Raw genomic sequence first — 22,254 nt, 5'->3', positions numbered from 1 at the left:
TAAATCTCCTCTGATAAGTCAACCACTGGCATCATGACACACAATGTATTCTTTTCAAACAGAGAGCGTAACCGCTGGCCAGACAAAATGAATGATGATAACAAAAGACCCACATGGCCTTTTCTCAGTGAATACACCACTGTATGATGACCACAGTGTGACTGCTCTATAGTCTCTTCACTCTGGTGTTTTCTCAAAGATATTTGCTGTGAACGTGTGCATGTGCATGACAGCATGTGTGCACAGTAGGGTTCGTGTGTGCATGTGGGCGAGCGAACAATTGAAAACAAATGTGCGTGTGTGTTTGTATGCCAGCTGGTTTGTGAGTGTGTTGTCAAATGACTGTCCCCAGACGCGTCAATGGGGCCCACACAGTGCCAGTTTGATGCCAGGCCTCCCCTGCAGAACGTATTCCACTCTAGTGGAGTCAGCATTTACAGTAAACTACTACACAGGGCCACATAGCATCGATGGAGAGCAGTGTCAGTCCAAAAAATAAGGGTTTACCTGTGTCAAAAAGTAATGTGCAAGGACGATAAATATGATGGCATGATGTTAGGAATGTTTCATGACTAATTTGCCTCAGTGATGTATAATGTAAATTAGAGCATGTTTTCTATATGTATATCATATTATGGACAACTGGTCATTTCAAATTACTGACACCATAAGGAGCTTCCCTGAACTTAAAGTAAAGTCAAGCTCCACTCTTCTCATTTTCTCTGACAACACTTTTCTAGATAGACCTTCACTGACTTCCTCCAATTGTTTGGTGGACAAAAGGAAACTATAATTACTGCAGACACAGCATATATATGTACAGTTCACACCAACTCACACACAGTCTTTATCTCAAATATAGTCATTTTTACCATCACATCAACTTTAGAGAATAGGTCAAATTGTAAGCTTGCAATGTCTTTAAACCTAAGTTAAGGCTGCAATCATGTAGAAATACCCCCCTGTGGAAGAGATTCTTTTAAATTGAGACGGCAGAGATACAGTGCCAGAAATATTTTCAGTCTCTCAGATAGAGAATATTCCATCTGCATGAACATTCCTTTTTTGATGGTTAAGTAAGTAGAACTTTGAATGTGAGACTGCAGAAATCTGACTGAGTCTGACAGAACTGAACAATCGAGAGTTCATCAAACAGAAAACATATACGCCACTAAAGCAGCAATGGTGGTTTTTTCCCTATATGCACTCAAACACACACCCACACCCACACACACACACACACACACACACACACACACACACACACACACACACACACACACACACACACACACACACACACACACACAGACGCACACACACACACGCACACACACACACACACACACACACAGTATGATAGATGATCATCATGATTAGAAACAGATTGTTATAACAAGGTTCAAGCAAGTGCCGTAATTTCAGTTATTGCTGGATGCTAGTTTCAAACTGTTCAGACTCACTCATTTTGTATTTGGACCGAAAACAGGGTGGGGTGGACGGTCACAACATGTGCTGACCTGTGTCCGTGGGAGTGAACAATGTTGAAGGCAAAATGGGTGGATTGAAAGGAAATCTGCCCTGTGTCTATAATCAATTTGTCCAACAAAGATATCAACAGAGTATGAAAGATTTTTCTCAAATAACCCAGTTCCCAGCCTAAAATTACACATTTCAAATCATTCTAAACAATTACATGAACTTGGAGTTAAATAGACCAGGGCCTAATAGCACTATTTGACACTGTCCATTATGCATGTTTTTAAGTTTGTATCTAGTTGTAACAAGGTTTCTAAACATGACTGAGAACAGTGAAGGTAGAGTAGTGACCAGGGTTATCAAAATAAATACATCATGGTTTATTGGTACCAATACCAAACGCTATTGTTGAACGTCTCCACAAGCCAACTCCACAAGCCAACAAAGTATTTTCATTCAGGCATTATGAAGGCAACCCTGGGGTCCCGTTGGAAAAAAAGGAGGCGGTGGTGTGTGTTGATGTCAGCATGGAGAGCACGGAGGATCGACCCTGTGACTCAAACTTCTAGGATATGACAGCTGATTTCGACAATGACACTGTAGTTACCAGTGTCCGTAGACAGTGTGAGCATAATGAAATACAAAGTAATTCAGTATTTTTCTTTGTAGCTTGACAAAATGAATTTGCTTAATGTTCGAAGACGTCTGATGGAAATCTAGAGACAGTAACACTAACCCCAAAACGGCCAAAGTTCTTGCTTCACTGGATTTTAACTGTACCGTGTAACGTACAATAAACAGGACAATCACGTAGCCTACTACAGGTAAGATAATTCTGAATCATGTTTGTTTGTTTTCATCAATGTTTAAACAACAAATATATTCGCTTGCAAAGTTACAACGCATCATGTCGGCAACCGAAGAAACGTCACCCAACACGGCAACAAGCACTTTCTGTTGAATTTACATAACTGTCCAATTATTTCTGCAATGCTTAAGGTCTAAAACATAGGTATTCATAGGGTATGTAACTCGGTGTTAAAACATTTTACATAATGTTGATGCACTACCTTGACATTTGTGATAGGCTACAACAAACTCAAAAGCAACAAACTCTGTTTTATGCGTATTCTATCAAACTCTATTGGATTAAGTAACATAGGCTACTCAAAACAACCATAGCTGCATTGCTATGTTGGGAAGCAAAAGTGGACGTGGCCAGACTGTCTAAATTATAGATGGTGGTTGTGTCAACTCAACTTCCAGGTTGGCCATCAGAGAGTTGAGATGTGTACCTTTTTAGTAGATCACCTGTTTTTTGTCACCAGTTGTTCCACCGGGTGCATACACGTAGGCTTACGTAGATACATCAATTAATTGAAATAGAACCAGATAGATCCAGTAATATATGTACTACTACAAATCTACGACAAGTTTCACAGCCAGGTCAAGTCGGAATCTAACGATGCACCTCCGTTTTCCACCAGCCCTGGAAAAAGAGAGAATAGGAAAGCAGGTATTCATAAACATCCCTTGAGCTTTCTGTTTGAAAGGCTGGGGATAGTGTAATCGTTTAATCTCCCATTTTATTGAAAGCTTTTCCTGTTTGTCTTGTTCATATGTCTAGTGCAGATTTTATGCAAATTTTGGCAGGATCCCTTCAATATCAAATCAAATCAAATGTATCTGTATAGCCCTTTTTACACGCAAGCATGTCACAGAGGGCTTCACATACGCCCATAGAACTGCCCCTCAACCAACCTAAACCCTCAAGGAATATGCCTGAACCTCTCAATATTTTCTGTGCTAGAGTATAGAGATGTTTCTGATGACAGGTCTACAGCTTACTATGCAACTTGTCCCTTGCTAGATTGGGAAGGGGTATCCAGTTGCAGCCCCTTAATGTTGTATCTGGTCTGCAGTCCATTGATTTACGGTGGCATCCTTGGTTATCCCTACAGTGCAAAACACATTGAATGAGACTCAATTGTTGGCAGCCAGTTATCATTTGAGAAGAGACTATTTGGCTGAACCTGTGGTGGCTAAATTATTTATTAAACTAAGCAACAGTGTCTTGTAACATTGTGTGGGTCTGTAAAATATACAGTAACATATAGCCTATACAAATGAGTCTAAACATTCAGAACCCTGTAGTGGTGTAAATACAGTCTATTGGATACATTTTGTACTATGCTGTACTTCTCATACAGATAGCAGGATAGCAGACACTACAAAGCGTTGCCATGGAAGGCTTAATGCATTTTCTTCTGTTGTTGACTCTGTGGTTTTGATTTAGCTTACGCAACAACCGACATAGATCTGGAGCTCCTCAACAAAATCAAGACTAGAACATTCCTTGCATTCCACAGAGAGCAGAAGATCAGTTCACGCAGCTGAAAAGCAAATGAAATTAGCGGAAATAAAACAAGCTGCTTATTTCACCTGGGAAATTAGATGTTCTGCTAATGCTGAAAGTTAAAGAAGAGGAAGAGCAGGGGAGTGGAAGACAGAAAGGGCAGGACTCTTGATGATACTTTTGTCTTTGTAGTATGTTCGTTTTGACCTTTTTATACACACTGTAATGCCCTTGTAGACTCAATGACCATCTGCTGCACTTACGATATGCCCTTTCATTTGGTACATGAATTTGGATAAAGGCATTTACTAAATTGATAGTTGTGTACAAATGTAAGGATAAGTAAGGATTGAAACAGTTTGCCACAAAGCTACTGATAAAGTTCATGATATGGTGTCAGTCCAAGACCCTTAAACAATAGTTCTTCATAATTTGTTATTTATTTATTTATTTTTTATAGTTATCCCTGGGTCTAAATTTAACTTACTAGCCCATTGAAAGCAGTGGTCTTCAACCCTGGTCCCAATGCCCTCTGACCCACTGACCTGTGTGTTGGAGATGTTTCCCTGCTCCAACAAACCTGATTCACATGAATGGTTGTTATCAAGCTCTGCAGGAGCCTGATGATAACGATAACCTGATGACAATTCAAGTGAATCAGGTGTGTTGGAGCAGGGAAACATCTCCAACACACAGGACAGTGGGCCCTGAGGACCAGGGTCGAAGACCACTGCTTTAAAGGGTTACACAAACCTAAAACTCTCTCTCAAGTCATACACATAGAGTAGACTTCAATGTGCAACATGGGATGTGAGGCAGACAGGCAAGCAGCAAGCCCCACAGACATAGACAGACATATGGATGAACATCATAGTCTCCACAATAATGATGCAGTGCTTTGCATTATCGGAATGGGTCAGTTAGCAACAAGTTGGCCCACTAGATCATCTTCCGTATGCTGTCCACATGCATGCTGGGAAATGGCCTCATGCTGATATAGAGAAGCAGGAAGAGGAGAAGAAGAAGAAGAAGAAGGGCCAGAATGAATGTGGCATTTGGAAAACTGGCTTTCCCTTTTGTCTCCCTGTCTGAAGACAGAGAAGAGTTATGGTGGGTAGTGGAGGGTCTTTTTTTTGTTTAGAGAAGGGGAGAGGGGGAACTGGAGAGAGACAGTGAGGGAGAGTGTGTGCGCTCATTTGGTCCAATGCCTAGACCAAACAAATTAGGCCTACTTAGCATGACTGTGCATACCGAGCAGGCCTTGAGGAAGAGCATTATGCTCCTCTAGTGCTATGAGGTCTCCTAGTTGTCCACATGTGACATTAGAGAACCATACACAATGTTCCTACATCACCAAGCAGCATTTGGGATTAGCGAGGTAACTTTAGTGTCGCAATGGTGGTTCACGTCATACCAGGGTAGATCACAAACACCGCCCCTTTGATGAGAAAGTGCTCACCGCTAGATTGGGAAAACCTGGGTTGAGGTAACAAGATGGTAACCACCGTCGTGACACTGCTTGTGTGGGATGGTGGTTGTTAGGTTTAGTGAAGCCAGCTAACGAAAATAAATCCTAGGTATGTTGAACTTGCTGTGTAGTACAAGCCCCTATTTCTCTTCTTCAAAGCCCTATATATATATATATATATATATATATATATATATATATATATATATATATATATATATATATATATATATATATATGTGAGGATACTGAGAAGCCAAGTTATGGGAACTTGTGGGTTAGCATGACATGTTTTAAGAATAACTACATATCTCAAGGTCTGTCTCCAGGATATGGCTGACATTACTCTGACATGATTAGAACCCTTATTGTGGAATGACAGGAATGACTTTTACACATAAACAGATCACAGAACTTTACAACGCTGCATTTACGTGCCAAAATATGAATAATTCCCACTTCACTTGGTGTTAAGAAAACTCCTAAGTATGAAGCATGTTATATTTGCCAACGTTTTTGCTTTGTAAACAGTTTCACAGAATCTTGACATGAACCTCTGAAAATAAGTAACATCATCAATGCTCGTCCTGAATTCTACTTTAGGGTGTGGTATATCTTCGGATACCTCTCGGGCCCTTTAGGAAAAACCCAATGCCTTCCAAACATAACCCTGTCTCCATGGCAACGTCGTCATGGTCCAGCTAGCGAGTCCGTATTCATCCTGGAGGTGGGAATGTTTATGGAAGAGAAGTGCTCTTCCCCACAGTGTTTGTATTTGTATGCTGTGTGTGTTTTGTATGCCATGGTTTCCATCCCAAAATGCTCCTCTCAATCTGGGCCTAGTATGTGTATGTGTGTGTGTGTGTGTGTGAAAGAGAGAGTGTGTGTATTGGTCTACTTGTGTGATATAAGCCTAAATATACTCGCACACAGTTGGAGAGTGGAATGAGGAAATACTGGGAATGTCGACAGAGAAGGAGAGGGGGAACTAGCACAGATATAAATCTAGTGGAAAGAAAGATCTGTAGACAGAGTGAGGGCACGGGAGGGGGGAATGAAAATGGATTCAGAGAAATGCTCGATATTCTGCTCCAGAGAAAGAATAACAGATAATCTGAAGGCGGTCTTGAGAGTGAGGGAAGTAGTGAGAGAGAGACTAATCAAGAGGTGATGCACAGACCATCAGTAATGATAATGATACACAGGCTGTGTATTTTCCATTGGGCGTTTCTCAAGGAAGTCCCCTCTACATACTGTGGTTTTCCCATGAGAGTGAAAGGGAAAGAAGGATTGAAAGAAGAGGGGAACAACCCCAGGGTCCAGCCTAGTCTGTAGGGGTGGAGGAGTGGAGAGGTAGGACGTGTGAGAGGGGAATTGAGGTGGAGGAGTGGAGAGGTAGGACGTGTGAGAGGGGGATTGAGGTGGAGGAGTGGAGAGGTAGGACGTGTGAGAGGGGGATTGAGGTGGAGGAGTGGAGAGGTAGGACGTGTGAGAGGGGGATTGAGGTGGAGGAGTGGAGAGGTAGGACGTGTGAGAGGGGGATTGAGGTGGAGGAGTGGAGAGGTAGGACGTGTGAGAGGGGGATTGAGGTGGAGGAGTGGAGAGGTAGGACGTGTGAGAGGGGGATTGAGGTGGAGGAGTGGAGAGGTAGGACGTGTGAGAGGGGGATTGAGGTGGAGGAGTGGAGAGGTAGGACGTGTGAGAGGGGGATTGAGGTGGAGGAGTGGAGAGGTAGGACGTGTGAGAGGGGGATTGAGGTGGAGGAGTGGAGAGGTAGGACGTGTGAGAGGGGGATTGAGGTGGAGGAGTGGAGAGGTAGGACGTGTGAGAGGGGGATTGAGGTGGAGGGGTGGAGAGGTAGGACGTGTGAGAGGGGGATTGAGGTGGAGGAGTGGAGAGGTAGGACGTGTGAGAGGGGGATTGAGGTGGAGGAGTGGAGAGGTAGGACGTGTGAGAGGGGGATGAAGGTGGAGGAGTGGAGAGGTAGGACGAGTGAGAGGGGGATTGAGGTGGAGGAGTGGAGAGGTAGGACGTGTGAGAGGGGGATTGAGGTGGAGGGGTGGAGAGGTAGGACGTGTGAGAGGGGGATTGAGGTGGAGGGGTGGAGAGGTAGGACGTGTGAGAGGGGGATTGAGGTGGAGGAGTGGAGAGGTAGGACGTGTGAGAGGGGGATTGAGGTGGAGGAGTGGAGAGGTAGGACGTGTGAGAGGGGGATTGAGGTGGAGGAGTGGAGAGGTAGGACGTGTGAGAGGGGGATTGAGGTGGAGGAGTGGAGAGGTAGGACGTGTGAGAGGGGGATTGAGGTGGAGGAGTGGAGAGGTAGGACGAGTGAGAGGGGGATTGAGGTGGAGGAGTGGAGAGGTAGGACGTGTGAGAGGGGGATTGAGGTGGAGGAGTGGAGAGGTAGGACGTGTGAGAGGGGGATTGAGGTGGAGGAGTGGAGAGGTAGGACGTGTGAGAGGGGGATTGAGGTGGAGGAGTGGAGAGGTAGGACGTGTGAGAGGGGGATTGAGGTGGAGGGGTGGAGAGGTAGGACGTGTGAGAGGGGGATTGAGGTGGAGGAGTGGAGAGGTAGGACGTGTGAGAGGGGGATTGAGGTGGAGGAGTGGAGAGGTAGGACGTGTGAGAGGGGGATTGAGGTGGAGGAGTGGAGAGGTAGGACGTGTGAGAGGGGGATTGAGGTGGAGGGATGAAGCTGGATTCTCCCGTTTTAGGTCAGCAGATTAGTAATGGTGGAAAAAGGATAAAGATGTCTGTGTTTGGTGTGTGTAATAATACGCTTGTGTCTGTTCTCGTGCAGAAGTGTTCATCTGCTGGTTTGACTTCCTTGTGTGTGTGTTTGAGTCAGTCTGTGCTGGTTTGCGCATGTCCTGGTGAATATCCATGTCCATGTTTGTACGTGTCCGCAGAGAGTCCGTGGATGAGGCCTGCATGACAGTGATCCTGACGAAAGACAAGAGGAGTACCTAAAGGGTTGCCAGATTTGTTGTTTTTAAGCCAAGCTAACTTGGCTCTTTAACTAGGTTTGCCAGATGTGTTTGTGACAATAGTTGAAGTCATTCCGTGATGTTCTAATCTCATTGAAATGCACATAAAGTAGACTGTTTGTATCAGGAGACTGCAAGTGCTTCGACTGCCAGATCTAATCAAATTTAAAACAAATGAACTAGCCTAGGCTATATAGACAGCTCAATGCTTTATATGCCATGTTATGCAGGTCTGTTGGTAATGTTTACATTCAATAAGTGCTGTATGAAGGTGTTACAAGCCTTTCTAAAAACCTATATTTTATCATGTTAGTCTTATAGGCCGTATTTCTTTTAAAAAGTAGTCCAATCCATTGTGCTCACACCCCTAACTAGACTTAACTCAGATATCCATTTGTGTTGCACTTCCATTGTTACAAAACACATGAAGTCACAATCAGGAGAAACACTGGACCTATGTAAGGAACACTCAGAGGCACGGCTAGCTGGCTTTCTCCATGAGTCCTTTAGACCAACTGCTAGCCAGACAGAGCTCTTGTTACCTCCCGATCACACATGCTGAAAGACCACTGAAAGATCAGCACAACTGTCCACTGTTTCATGTCCAGAATGATCCAGAACCTGCCGCCACCTGTTGGGACACATTTGCTTTTAACTGAATAAGTTTCAGTGGATGCAGCACTCTGTAAGGGAACACAACAATGAGCAGCCGGTAAACAAGCTATCAGGAAAATAAAAAGACAACAGTGGCCGAACCAGACCCCTCTAGTGAGTTCTACAGCTGTGTGTGTGTGTGTGTGATGTAGCTCAGACAGAGAGAAGCTACGGCTTCATTGTTGGCATGAGATGGGCCCTGTTCAATAAATAACATGGCTAGTCAGCAGATCAGGTTGCCCACACAGTCCAGCCCCAAACAAATGCACCCACGGGAGACACAAACACACACACACACACACACACACACACACCTCTGTAACCACGTTTACTAATGTAAGGTCCTCAGCAAGGTAGTCTTGGTCAAAATTCCTTCCCATGAAGAAAGGATGATTCGGGAAAGAGGATGGGATGAAAAGAGAGCCAGAGTGAGACACCAGTCAGGAGAAGATCAACGTGGATAGGTGCTCAACATGTAGGGTCTGCCTGCAGGAAGAGACCAATCCCAGTCACGTTTTAGAATTCCTGAGTACTGATAACCAAGCAAGATTACCTTTCCCCCCAAAATGCTGATCTAAAATCAGTGTTTTTCTCAGACGAGAGGTTAGGAAATCATCTGTGAAGGCTGGCCCTAGGGTCTTATTTAGACAGGAAGTGGTTTGATCATTGTCTTGATAACCCTCAATAGAAGGAACACACACACTCACAAACACTGTCATTGGTTATGCCCAGTCACCATACCCCCTATGTGTTAGACACAGTTGCTGCTCTGTCCCCCTGTCAGCTGTGAGTGTGTGTGTGTGCGCGTGTGAGTGTGTGTGTGTGTGTGTGCAGCCTATGCATGTGTGAGACCTCTGTTGACTTAGCTGTCTATCGTAACCCTGCTACTTTCTCCAGGATGGTGCCAATTGGCACCCAGTCTCATTCTCTCTCTCTCTCTCTCTCTCTCTCTCTCTCTCTCTCTCTCTCTCTCTCTCTCTCTCTCTCTCTCTCTTTCTTTCTTTCTTTCTTTCTCTCTCTCTGTTGGCTGTCTGTTGGCTGGTCTGTTGGCTGTCTGTTGGCTGGTCTGTTGGCTGGTCTGTTGGCTGTCTGTTGGCTGGTCTGTTGGCTGGTCTGTTGGCTGTCTGTTGGCTGGTCTGTTGGCTGGTCTGTTGGCTGGTCTGTTGGCTGTCTGTTGGCTGGTCTGTTGGCTGTCTGTTGGCTGGTCTGTTGGCTGGTCTGTTGGCTGGTCTGTTGGCTGGTCTGTTGGTGTGCTGCTCTGATGAATGCTGTCTTTCTATGAGGGGCCTTTTCTTGGTGGGGAAAGAGGAGTCATGCCTTGTGTCTTATCGGGATCATAAATAAAATTCCAACGTGACTGTCTCTGTCTCCCTCAGATTGTAAGGGGCTGATTTCCCCTGAAGGATATCCCAGCCATAATTCACTCTGGTTCAAAGTGAACCATTTTGAGTTGCTAGAGGCTCTCCCAACTTGTCGTGATAAAGGGGAATTATTTTAACCATGTTGTCGTCATCAATCTCACTTCCTAATATCTGTGTTACTGTGCGAGAGAGTACCCAGCATATGACGTATTTTTTTGCAGTCGTTTAGATGGCTGGTTAACTGCTATTGCTAACCCATATTCACATTTTCGTTCTGTACTTTGCACGTTGTTTGTTAACTGGTCTCGAGACTTGCAGTAATCTACCCAGGCAGAGCACAAAACACATCCACATAGAAAAGTCAACCTGCATTGCAGCAGCTAGGCAGTTGCATGCCGCATAAACAAACCATTATTCTAGTCGAGACGTGCTGTCTCTCTTCTTTCTCAGTTAGCCCATACTGTACTGTACAGCAAGTGTGCAGCTGTAGATGATGCACCAGAGTACGCCTGGGAGCGCAGGAAGCACCTCCACATAGTTCATTTTTGTCTGTGGGCTCAATTTCCGGTTGAAGTATCTGTCATGCATACAGGTTTCACAACTACAGCAGGAGACAAAAAAGTTTGACCAACATTCGAGTGACCCAGCAGCTTATAAAAAATTCCAGAAAGTCCAGTGGCGCACGTCACGTATTCGGCCAATCCCAGGCCTCGCCGTGGAGCAGGTTGGAGATCCGTGCTACAGAGGTGAAGTTGTGGTCATGTGCTTGGTGAGCAGCATGGGGGAGTCACACTGCACACTGACACACAGACCTAAGAATAACACTAATACGCTTGTCTGGTGCCAGCTGCCATGAGCAGGGATTACTGCTGCGTCTGAGGTCCCCCTCCAAGTTACTCCCTAGAGGTACAGTACACTATAGCCTAGCATAAGCTATTTGAAAGTGTTTTTTTGGGGGGGGAGGTGGGGGGCTTTAGTCTGTCGAATCCTTAACGTACTCTCCAGCTCCTAGGATGGTACTTGTGGCAACAGGCTAAGTACCACAAACCAATAGCGATGGCCCCGGACTGATTACATAGTAATTAGGGCATGTTTTGGTTTTTGAAAGCTTTGAGATATTCGTGTGGAACTGCGCACATGTTCAACGCTGAGTTGATTCTTTCTTCAAATCACACAGCCATATTCCTTATAGGAGTTTAAAGGGAAAGGTGGCCTTATCATTACCTAACTGGAATGCCAACACTGTAAACTAGTTCTGAAAGCAACAACTTGTATCACAATTGGAAAGGAGGCTCTTGGTCCACTGGTCTCTTCTATCTGGAGAATTGGACTATATTTAATAAGACTTGGGTTAACACTTGGCTCAAATATTTGAAGGGGCAAAAGGGCACACGGTATATGGCGTGGATGAATTTTGAAGCTGCAAATGCTAGTCAAGGCAGTCCAAATCAAGCGCTCGTCAGGTTCTTCTAGTGTCTTGGGACACGGGTGTTTGAGGACACCAGCAGAGGTGGATACCTTGTCACTGAATCTAAACACGATGTTGATTGTCTGCGCCGAGCGTAAGAGCTACGGTGTTGCAACTCTTCATGTTAAGACTCGTCCTGGTAATCTGGCTGGAATGAACGAACACACCTACTCCAACTCAGGGCTGTGTCCGGAACTTTTCATGATTTTGCTCGGCCCTCATCCTACGTGATCAGTCAAGCAGCAAATGAAAATGGAAGCCTTGAGCGCTCTTCTTACACTACTCCCCAATCCTCCTAATTAAGGAGATGAACTAATGTGATCCTGTGTCATTCAATGGTTAGGACATAATGTCATTCAACCTGCCTATAGAATAGCGAATGAGGTGAGTTAGCAGTTCTGTGAAGTCCCTATGGTGTGAATGAGCTAATAGGCTGGTTAGAGTTACAGTGGGTTTCAGTGTGTCTTTAAAACACTGGGGTGTTGTGTTCCTACCCACCGCCCTGAACCGTGATCTCTGTTCTGTTTGGCTGAAACCGTACTCCCTAACCTTCACCACATGTAAGGACACGCACGCACGCATACATACACACACACACACACACACACACACGGGAAGACCTGTACTCATGGAGACTTTCATGCACACCCTCCTCACATAAACACACACGTCATTCCTCCACCATGGCGACAGGGTTGCGCTGTCACACACTCTTCCATCACTGACAGGTCACACATCCCCACCAGAGAACCACATCCATGGTTACTTGACCCCCCTCGCTCCCCAGTCAGAGACACTCTTGGCTGGGAATAAATACTGCCGCTACCCCCCCTCTCTCCCCCCCTCCTCTCCCCAGTCTACGGGACCAGACAGAGGAGCCATTGAGGTAGACAAACTACTGCCATCTTCTCTCGTTTCCCTCTCTGTCGTTCTTTTTCAATTGCCTTTTCAACGAGTCCATCCACACCAAGTGTTCTGTTGTTCTGTTTTCTGGGATGGGCTGATTGGAGCCGGGGAATATTGCATCATTTTGTAGTTCTGGTGTTATTGCGCTCTTGTTGAATCAATTTACGAGGCTATCTTTTGGTTAGTAGATATTATTTCTTCCTATAGCCTAGGTGAGGAATGGCCAAATTGCATCCGAGGAAATTTTAAGTTGATGGATTTCTTTGTGTGATAACTCAAACGTGGCAGTCAAGGAAATTACATGTACATATGCACACACTACACACACACACACACACAGACACACACACACACACACACACACACATGTTGTACTCTGTCTCATAGCAATTAGTTTATGACTCATGTTAATCCATAAACTTGGATAGTTCTTGACCCCACCCAGTCATATACTCAAGGGAGTCAGGGAGTGTAGACATTGATCTAATGTGGTAATGTCCACAGCTCATTCAGTAACAATGCACCAATGTTCAGTCCAAGAGACTCACAGTGTAAAGCCAGGAACAATCTCCTGTGTATTGCTGTCATGATAACAGAATACAGCTGTCTGTATTCTGTGTATACTGCAGTCTGTGTCGGTTCCTTCTGTGGGTGATTTGAGACACCTAGTGGAGAAATGAATCCTAATGAGAAGCAGAGGTACAGGATACAACACGAGGCCTCTGGTCTCCTGAAAAACAATGCTTTCTTTTTCTCTGTGAAGCAGACCAACTTTCTTTGATGAAAGTTCTAAGAAGAATACAAGGGCCCTTAACATTTAAGTAGCTCCGTGTGAATAGGGACCTGAACAGCTATCTTTAACGCTCAGCTCAACTCTCAATTCTCACATTCTTTTTTCCCCCTCCCTCTCTGTCTAACCCTCTCTCTTTTCCCTCTTTCTCTCTGGCTGTTTCTCTCTCCTCCTCCTCCTCTTCCTCCTCCTCCTCCTCCTCCCCCTCCTCCTCTTCCTCCTCTCCCTCTCTCCAGGGGATGAGTGATGGAGGCAGGGTCGGTGGTCCGTGCCGTGTTTGAGTTCCTCCCCAGCGTCTCCGAGGAGCTGCCCCTCTTCCCTGGTGACGTCATCGAAGTGCTCAGCGTGGTGGACGAGTTCTGGTTGCTCGGCAACAAGGATGGAGTCACAGGTGAGGGAAAGGGGTCAATGACATAGCAGAACTCAAAAAGGTTTTAGGAACTCACAGACCACTCTTCCAAGTACTTTTTAGGAGACAAAAGAAGAATTGGAGTATCCTTCCAAGGTTTCTTGAGTATTAGCAGGTTTTCTTTACACTTGATTGGGATTCATTCTTAAACAGTTTCTTTCTCCTTCTTTCTGTCCGTGTTTCCTTCTCCATCCTAGGTCAGTTTCCCACCACTTTTGTGGAGGCGGTGACTATCCCCAGCACCAAGCCAGAGGAGGAACTCTACGTATGCATCAATGACTTCAGTTCTGCAGAACCAGGCACCCTCCCACTTAAGAGAGGTAGGGATACAAATATATACACACACACACACACACACACACACACACACACACACATACACACACATTTAAGCTATATTGTCCTAGTATAGCAGTTCTGTATCTAACAAGTGATATTTTTCCACTCAGCCTAACGCTGCTTGTTGAAAGGATCTTAATGTCCTTGTACCAAGGTAAAGTGTTGAAGATGTTTTACAGTAGGCATGGTGTGTCCCATAAATCTGTCTGTGTAGGAAGTAGTACCATAGTCTTTTCTAGAAGGATGACTCAAGGCCTCAGAACTTCAGCTATGACCATGTGTGATAATGATTCACAATATCACAATCTACATAAAACAACCCAGAGATAGATGACATTTCCGAATCAATGGAATTTCCACCTGACATTCTCATTATTTTGCTATAAACAGAATACAGATGGCTTACCCTGCTTTATCTCGATGTAGAACATGTGAATCATTATACAGAACATCATTATGCTGCCAAGGACACATAATGATTGGTCTGTGACAGCCAGTGGTTTTCTTACATTTATTTATCAACTTTTGTATCTTTTTCTTGAACCGTTATCGAGCTGACCGATGGCGCCAACGTTTAGAAAACGTTCCACTAGGTGTCACTAATTCTCCCATAAGGAGTCAAGACATTTCAAAAGAAAGCAATTCAGGTGCTTTTGTTGTTTGTCTTCTCAGTCTCTGTGTTTGTAGTCTATTCCTACTGTTTACCGAGTGAAAGCATCCTTGCAAATGACTGAAATAGTGTTTTCACTATTACAGCTGAGTTTACAGTTGAGTTTCTGTGGCATGTGGTGCACAATGACTCCCCCTAAACATCGTCCTTAAATATCGTCTATCATACCGTAGCTTGAACTTGTACTCAAACTCTTTATATTTCAGAATAGTAATTTACCTGAATATAACTGAACAACCTGTCCTGTTGGATTGTGCCAAATGTAGCACATTGGATGTCTGTAATTTAAAGTGTTGTTTCCTGTCTGGCGTAATGTTCCACACGAGTGGTGCCCCCGTTTATGGTTCAGACACAATGGAAGGTGGAGTCTACGCTCCTGGAATGTGACCTTTTTGACTTTTAGCGGACATTCCATTTCCCTAATTCTCTGAAGGTTGTAAGTAAAACTGAGTCCATTTTAGTTTGAGTTGGAGGCAGTGTTGGGGCCTTTTGTTACCCCAGGAGTGACCCCCCACCACCAGGAACGGGAGGAGTTTAGGATTCAAACAATGGCCTCTTTGTGGTCATATGTATGGTCATATAGACCCAGTTATGGAATTTCAGATCTTTTTTTGTTCTAATTCTTGGAAATGTCAAATAACATTCCATTAGTTTGCTTTGTGAATGGCCAACGTTACTTGGAAGATTTTAAGGAACAGCTTATCCCAGTTTATCCCCTTAAATTGTGATCCGTCATCATATTTTCATCTCTCTGTTACTCTACCCTACTCTTTACCTCTATCAATCTTGTCAATCCCTTTTCAAATCTTCAAATCGCTTTTTCTTTCCCTAACTTTCTCTCACCCCTCTGTTATTTTCCTCCTCTACCAGTTCAAACCACATTTATTCTTCATATAATTAAAACTCTGAATGCTACTTTCACTTATCCCTATTCTAGGCGACATAGTCGCTGGAGAGAGCGGAGCCGACAGCGTGGGCGCCTGGCAGAGAGGGCGGAGTTTCTGCGGCACCCGTGGCGTCTTCCCCGCGTCGTGCGTCAAGGAGCTCCACCTGTCGGGGCGCTCCAGGCAGCTCTCCGAGCGCTCTGCCCAGGCCCAGGCCTCCGAGCTCCCCCCTTACGCCCTGGGACAGGCCCGGGCCCTCATGGGCCTCCACGCACAGCTCCACGAAGAGCTGGACTTTCGCGAGGGGGACCTCATCACCATCACCGGCCTCCCAGAGCCAGGTTGGTTTCAGGGGGAGCTGGACGGGCGGAGGGGGATGTTCCCAGAGGGGTTTGTGGAGCTCTTGGGCCCCCTCAGGTCCCCCCATGATACAGAACCAGATCCAGAGAACTACCAGGCTGACAGTTTGCACTACGACCCTGAACCGTTGAACTATGACCCCTTTGACGCTGGGGATGGAATTGAGGAGGAGGAGGAGGAAGCAGGGGAGAAAGAGGGCTATGAACGTGTGGAGGAGCACAGGGAGGAGGAGGAGGAAGAGGAAGAGGGGGTTTACGGAGTGGCGCTGTACGAGTTCCGGGCGATCGACGCGGGGGAGCTGGACTTTGACGTGGGCGAGCGGATCCGCGTGCTGGGCAGGACAGAGGACGGCTGGCTGGAGGGGGAGCTGCGCGGGAGGCGGGGCATCTTCCCGCACCGCTTCATCAAGATGGAGGATGACGGGCGGCACGCGACCGAAGAAATGAAGACTGTTGTCGAAACGACGGGAGGAGAGGAGGAGGAGGAGGAGGAGGAGAGCGGCTATCCTTCAGAGTATTGCTCCGGCCTACAGGACCATAGCGGTCCGGAGTATGGCTCCGAATGGACGCCTCAAGAGGACCACACGGTGTGGGACCTCGACTACTTTGAGAGGGCTGAGGAGGAGCGGAAATGGCAACAAGATGCGGTTAGCGAGCGGGCGGTACCGGAGAGCTCCGGGACTCGTACTCAGGACAGGGAGGAAAGGAGGAGGAGGACCGAGCCACTGCCCCATAGGCCAGCAGCTCCTGCCCAGCGAGGGCCCCAGAGACCCAGCTCAGCTCCTCATGCGAAGCCCAGGCTTCCCCTTCGGCCTAGCCTGCCGGCGCTTAGCCACAGGCACCACGTTAGCCACAATGCTAACAGCACGAACGGTAGCAGGGCTAGCTATCCTGAAGCTGCCCACCCTTTTAAACGAGCTCTAAGCCTCAATCTACACAGCTCACTGCCTGCCTGGTCAAAAGATAATGGACACTACCAGAGCTCACCAACAGACGGTGCCACCAGTAATGGAAAAGGCGCTAGTATTGGCAAGGCGTTACTTGGGCTAGTAGAGGTCCACAGACAGAAGAAACTGACTCGTCACTCCAGCATCAACGATGCTGATTTGGTGACGGGTGTCAGTGGCGACCGCAGGGGGCGGTCCTTGCAGAAGGGGCGGGGCTTGAACGGCCTCCTGCCTGCTTCCTTCACCATGGACACCCTGGCGACGTCCGCCGGCGACCTGGAGACCAAACTATCCCAGCAGCTCTTGGAGTTCGAGAAGAGCCTGGGGGGGCGCGGGCCGGGTGACAGCGGAAGCGTCGCCAGCGACGTCACCAGGGATTCCGGCGGTGGCGACAGCGGTCACAAGGCCAGCGTGTCTCGACACTACTCCATCCTGGACTTCAGCAGTGAGAGTGACATAATCCGCGGCTCTACTCACTCCCCTTTGTCTTTCCTCCTACCTTCCTCCGCCCGCTCCAACTCCGCGTCCTCCTCCCTCGAGCGCCGCAAGACCCTCCGCCCCCCTCCCCCGCGCCCCCGGATCCTCCGCCCCCCCGCCCCGGCTCCCTACAAGCCCGCCCGCCCCGCTCCCCGCCCCCCGCCCCCCTTCCCCCGCCAGAGCTCTGCCCACCCGCCGCCCCTCGTCGGCCCCGTCTTCTACAGCCCCGAGGACGAGGAGCCCGCCTACGGCGACCTGGCCGCCCGCCAGGAGCGCGAGGCCGAGCGGCAGCTGCGGGCGGAGGAGGCACTGCAGGCAGAGCTGGAGGCGGAGAGGGAGAGCGAGCGGAGCCGGGAGGAGCGCTACCAGGCTCTGCTGCGGCTGCAGGAGGTGGAGCGAGACATGGAGGCCTACGCCCAGACTGCCCAGGAGCTGACGGCCATGCTGGAGGAGGAGGAGGACGAGGAGGACGAGGCGGCCCGGCTGCAGGCCATGGAGAACCTGGAGTTCTGCTCCTACACCCTGGAGACCCTGGCCCTGGAACAGCAGCAGCTGCGAGGTAAGACCGACGGGCGGTGAGGTGGATGGGAGACGGGGCTGATCTCAGACCAGCGCTTGTTAACGGGAAGGCCTTGGAGCAGCGAGAAGCTAGGAGTTCAGACTGACCGGGAAAAAATCACACATGTATATTTATTTGACAATAAACCGTGGGCTTTGATTTTATAGAGACATTTGAGTTTGTTTGTTCACACTGCAGTCACGCAACAGCATTCGCAAAACGACAGAACAATGTGTTACAATGCTTACCAGGGGTTACACTGATACCAGAATAGGCTTATTCCAACAAAACCCTACACCCCCACAACAAAGAAGAAAAGCCAAGCAAACATTAAGCTCACTGTAGGAAAGGTTACAGTCAAGGCTGTGATAATCTTTTCCTGAAAACTGTGCCAGCACAAGAACACAAGTCTGAACAAGAAGTCCTGGGACAACAAGATGTTGCCGACGACCATCTTCAACAGTTTACAGTGACTGCCAGAGGCAGCTTAAGTTAGCCGCACAAAGATTGTTAACACACTGACCTCAGAGCAGGTTAAGTGAGCTTGGAGGTTTGCTTAGTTTACTGACAACACTGATCCTAGGACAGCCAGAGGCCAGCGTTTCCTGGGAAGGGTTAAGTTCTTGGTAGGAGAATGGTCAGAGGAAAGACTGTCTGTTTCTGAGCTTAGGATCAGACCTAATTGTTCAATTTCCAGGAATCTTTCTTATCACAGGAACATTGTCACAGTTGGACACAGATTTGTAGGCTACACGCACACACACACACACTAATCTAATGGAATTATTTGATTAACTGGGCAGCTGTATCACCTGGCAATATTCCTAAACCACAGATAGAGATGGTGTTTGAATAAAGTATGGTGTGGGTGTGTGAGTGTGCGTGCGTGTAGGTGTGGCCGTGCTTTTGTCCTGTGAATGAGTGAATGTATATTTTTTGTGCCCGTCCATCATTTGAACTGTTTTAAATGGACTGAATTTGATTTGCTTCATCATCGTCTTTGTTGGGTGTCATTTGGCCTCTGGTGACAAGCGGGTATAAAACAAGGATCAGCGATGATTCGTCACAGACCAGAGTTCCTGTAACGTTTTTGGAGTCCACGTCTAATAAACTGTTATCTGTATGTCAGGGTGGCAGCCATGGTCATCATTCCAGTCAAGGTGTGGCTTGTTGTGTGAAAACACCCGTGTTTAAGAGTCTACTTCCTGTGAAATGACTCATCATGGTCTTGTAGCATGCAGTGAACGTGGACTGGATTTGTCTTTGGCGAGATAAGACTGGCGTCTCTACAGACACCGTCCCATGCCCAGCCACCATAAGGCAATCAGACCACACTCTCTGAATATGTGTCCTTGGCCTGGATCCATATCCATGATCCTTATGTTTTCATTGATTGAATTGGTGTATATGGTACTGTGGGCTGTTAGCCTTTGTTATTTCACATTTGTAGGGTTGGAGGAGGGAAAGAGGTGGAACTGGGCCAAAGACTTGTGTGATTTATTGGACAGACAGACAGTTTCTCTCCCACGGTGCACTGCAAATACAGTGCTAATGGCAGAACTCACTCTAGTCCTGAACTTTGTGTAGAATTTGCTAAACATGTTAGCTAATGTCACACCACAAGGAATTGATTTTTCAATTTTCAAATCAAACCGAGTGACTTTATATAAGATGCACTTGGCCCAGATATGTCTGCTTGTACTCAATATGTCTGACATGAACATGATAATAAGCTGTAAGAACAGAAGGGCAGGGTCACAAGGTCAGTGCTTCGGCCATTGGTGGACTTGGCTGATTTATCACCACCGTCTCAACAGCTAATTGGCCCTTAATTGTTTTCCCCTTTTTGGTGAGGTGTAGAATGCTGTCTGCGAAGGCCCAACCTCTTTCACCTAGGTGCGAGGTGCATTCCTGGATCATAGGGAGGGGGGAAGCTGTACACGTGGGCCTCTCTCTCTCCCTCTCTCTCCCTCTCTCTCTCCCTCTCTATCTCTCTCTCCCTTTCTCTCTCTCTCCCTCTCTCTCTCCCTCTCTATCTCTCTCTCCCTTTCTCTCTCTCTCTCTCTCTCTCTCTCTCTCTCTCTCTCTTTCTGTCTCTCTCTCTCTCTCTCTCCCTCCCTCCATCCTCCCTGTCTTCCGCTCTCACCACTCCTGCTGGCTCTCTTTCCTTGCCCTGTTTTTTCCCTCCGTCACCCTTTCTCGCTCTCTCCCTCCCTCTTCACCCCTTCCATTCCCTGTCCTCATCCCTTCTTCACTCGTGGAGAGAAGAGTACAGTGCAGAGACACCAGTTGTGTGTCGGGGGCCGGTGGATTCTAGGGGACCATGGCCCTTTCCGGCGTCACCGTCACAACTGGGTGGTGGAGCGCCATGGTACGGCCCGTCATGCGACTCACTTCCTTGTTTGGACCTGTCCTAGGGGCTCAGCGGTCCAATCACACGGCAGGTAGGATCCAGGTGAAGCTTGCCAGGGAAGTTGGGGTGCATCAAGGTTGACAATGTTCGCCAGCTAAGCTGATATTCTGAGGCCAGATCTCACCTCAGTCTTCTAGTTCATATAGAATGTTGACTGATTTCAACGGATTTGGAGATTAAACAGTTGTTTTGTTTGTTCTTTACAGTACCTGCAGAGTAAAGCTGATAGTCACTGCTTGTGATAATGTAGGTTTACTGTTCTGTGACTGTGGTGAGACTCATCGTCAGTAGCGATATGATGCAGCAATGTATTTGGTAACTGTACATTTGATTATAGATGTGAGTTATTGGGAAGGTATTCCTGGGATGTGTGCATGTTGTAGCGAGACAAGGGATTTCCTTTGTTGACATAGAGTCAAATTAACAGACATGCATGAACACACACACCGACACACACACACACACAAGCCCCCGCACTCACACAATTTCAATTTAGCACACATGCACACACTCCCCAGAGACCGCCGGTAAACACACACAAACACACACACACTCCCTCACAGCTGTGCACACACCTCAGCCGCTTGGTGTGTTTTCCTACAGAGGGATGGAGAAAGGGGAGGAATGTTCCTGAGCCACTTGAATATGCCGCACAGTTCTCTCCCTGGAGACGTGGAACAGGGAGGAGGGGCCTCTGAACATGACTTGATGCTTTTCCGTCACTGTTCATTTCATATTTTACTCCTACATCTAATACCATTATTGGGTTTGTTTGAAATCTTATCCGGGTTCAAATATAAAAATAATTGAATATTAGTGCCCATTTCTACTCCTATGTTATGCTAAAGGATAATGCCCTCAGGCTTAAGCATAATGAATCAAATGCTGTGTAATACCTTACTCACAGTAGGAAGGAGGACACATGCCAAGCCTCGAGCCATAGTAACACATTATCTATGAATCTGGTTTTACAAACACAAAACACTCACTGTCACTCAGGCTGGGTGGTGTTCCATTCTCTGAGAGGGTGTGTTTCTCTGAGAGGGTGTGTTTCTCTGCAGGGAGTGGAAGCCACACAGTCGGCTTCTTGTTACAGCACAGGGGCTAACTCTCAGCTGTGTGGAGGGGAAACGCAGAGAGGAGGAACGTACAAAGTATGAAACTGAACCGAAAACCAAAGAAGTGTAATTAAAAGGATCAAGTATTTTTAGTTTCATTGACCAATTCTAAGTTCTTCGATTTTTTTTTCTCCAATGATTACTCTCCGAATGCCCATGAAACTTTGTTAAGAGACACATATATGTATAAAGGACACACATACGTACACACACACACACACACATACAGAAAAGTCTGTGTCACTGCAAACCATGCCAACTTTCCATGCAACTACCTCACTCTATCTCTCTGCCTCTCCCCTTATCCGCCGCTCTCTATTTTTCTCTCTCTTCCGCCACCTAATTGAGATCAGTTTGGCTGAAATTAAAAAGGTATCAGGGTCTTAGTTTAATCTCAACTACTACAACTTCATTTCCTCTTCTCGTCTTTTGTGCTTTCCCCAGTCCTCTCACGCTCCACATCCACAATTGAAGTTCTCTCATTACCGAGCACAGGCCTGGCACTTTAGATATCCCCGGGTCCCCCTTGTGTGTCCAAGAGACCGTGAGAGCTGTCCTGAGGGGAGTTCTTCAACTCAGTTGAAGGAGTGATTGGGATTTTCAGTTACTC

General features: G+C 46.9%; 1 protein-coding gene across 1 annotated transcript; it reads left to right on the top strand.

Moving 5' to 3' along the window:
- The first annotated feature begins 1,988 nt into the window (after positions 1 to 1,988).
- On the top strand, positions 1,989 to 18,133 carry LOC146259936 (dynamin-binding protein-like). The gene is made up of 4 exons (XM_084670468.1): positions 1,989 to 2,303; positions 13,706 to 13,860; positions 14,076 to 14,198; positions 15,825 to 18,133. Exons 2-4 carry the CDS (start codon positions 13,716 to 13,718, stop codon positions 18,131 to 18,133), a joined length of 2,577 nt encoding a protein of 858 aa, XP_084526594.1. The 5' UTR covers positions 1,989 to 2,303; positions 13,706 to 13,715.
- The last annotated feature ends 4,121 nt before the right edge of the window (positions 18,134 to 22,254 follow it).

The sequence above is a fragment of the Hypomesus nipponensis genome, chromosome 13 (genome assembly GCF_054491055.1).
Source record: "Hypomesus nipponensis isolate SF chromosome 13, ASM5449105v1, whole genome shotgun sequence".
NCBI lineage: Eukaryota > Metazoa > Chordata > Actinopteri > Osmeriformes > Osmeridae > Hypomesus > Hypomesus nipponensis.
This window is presented reverse-complemented; position numbering and strand designations above follow the sequence as displayed.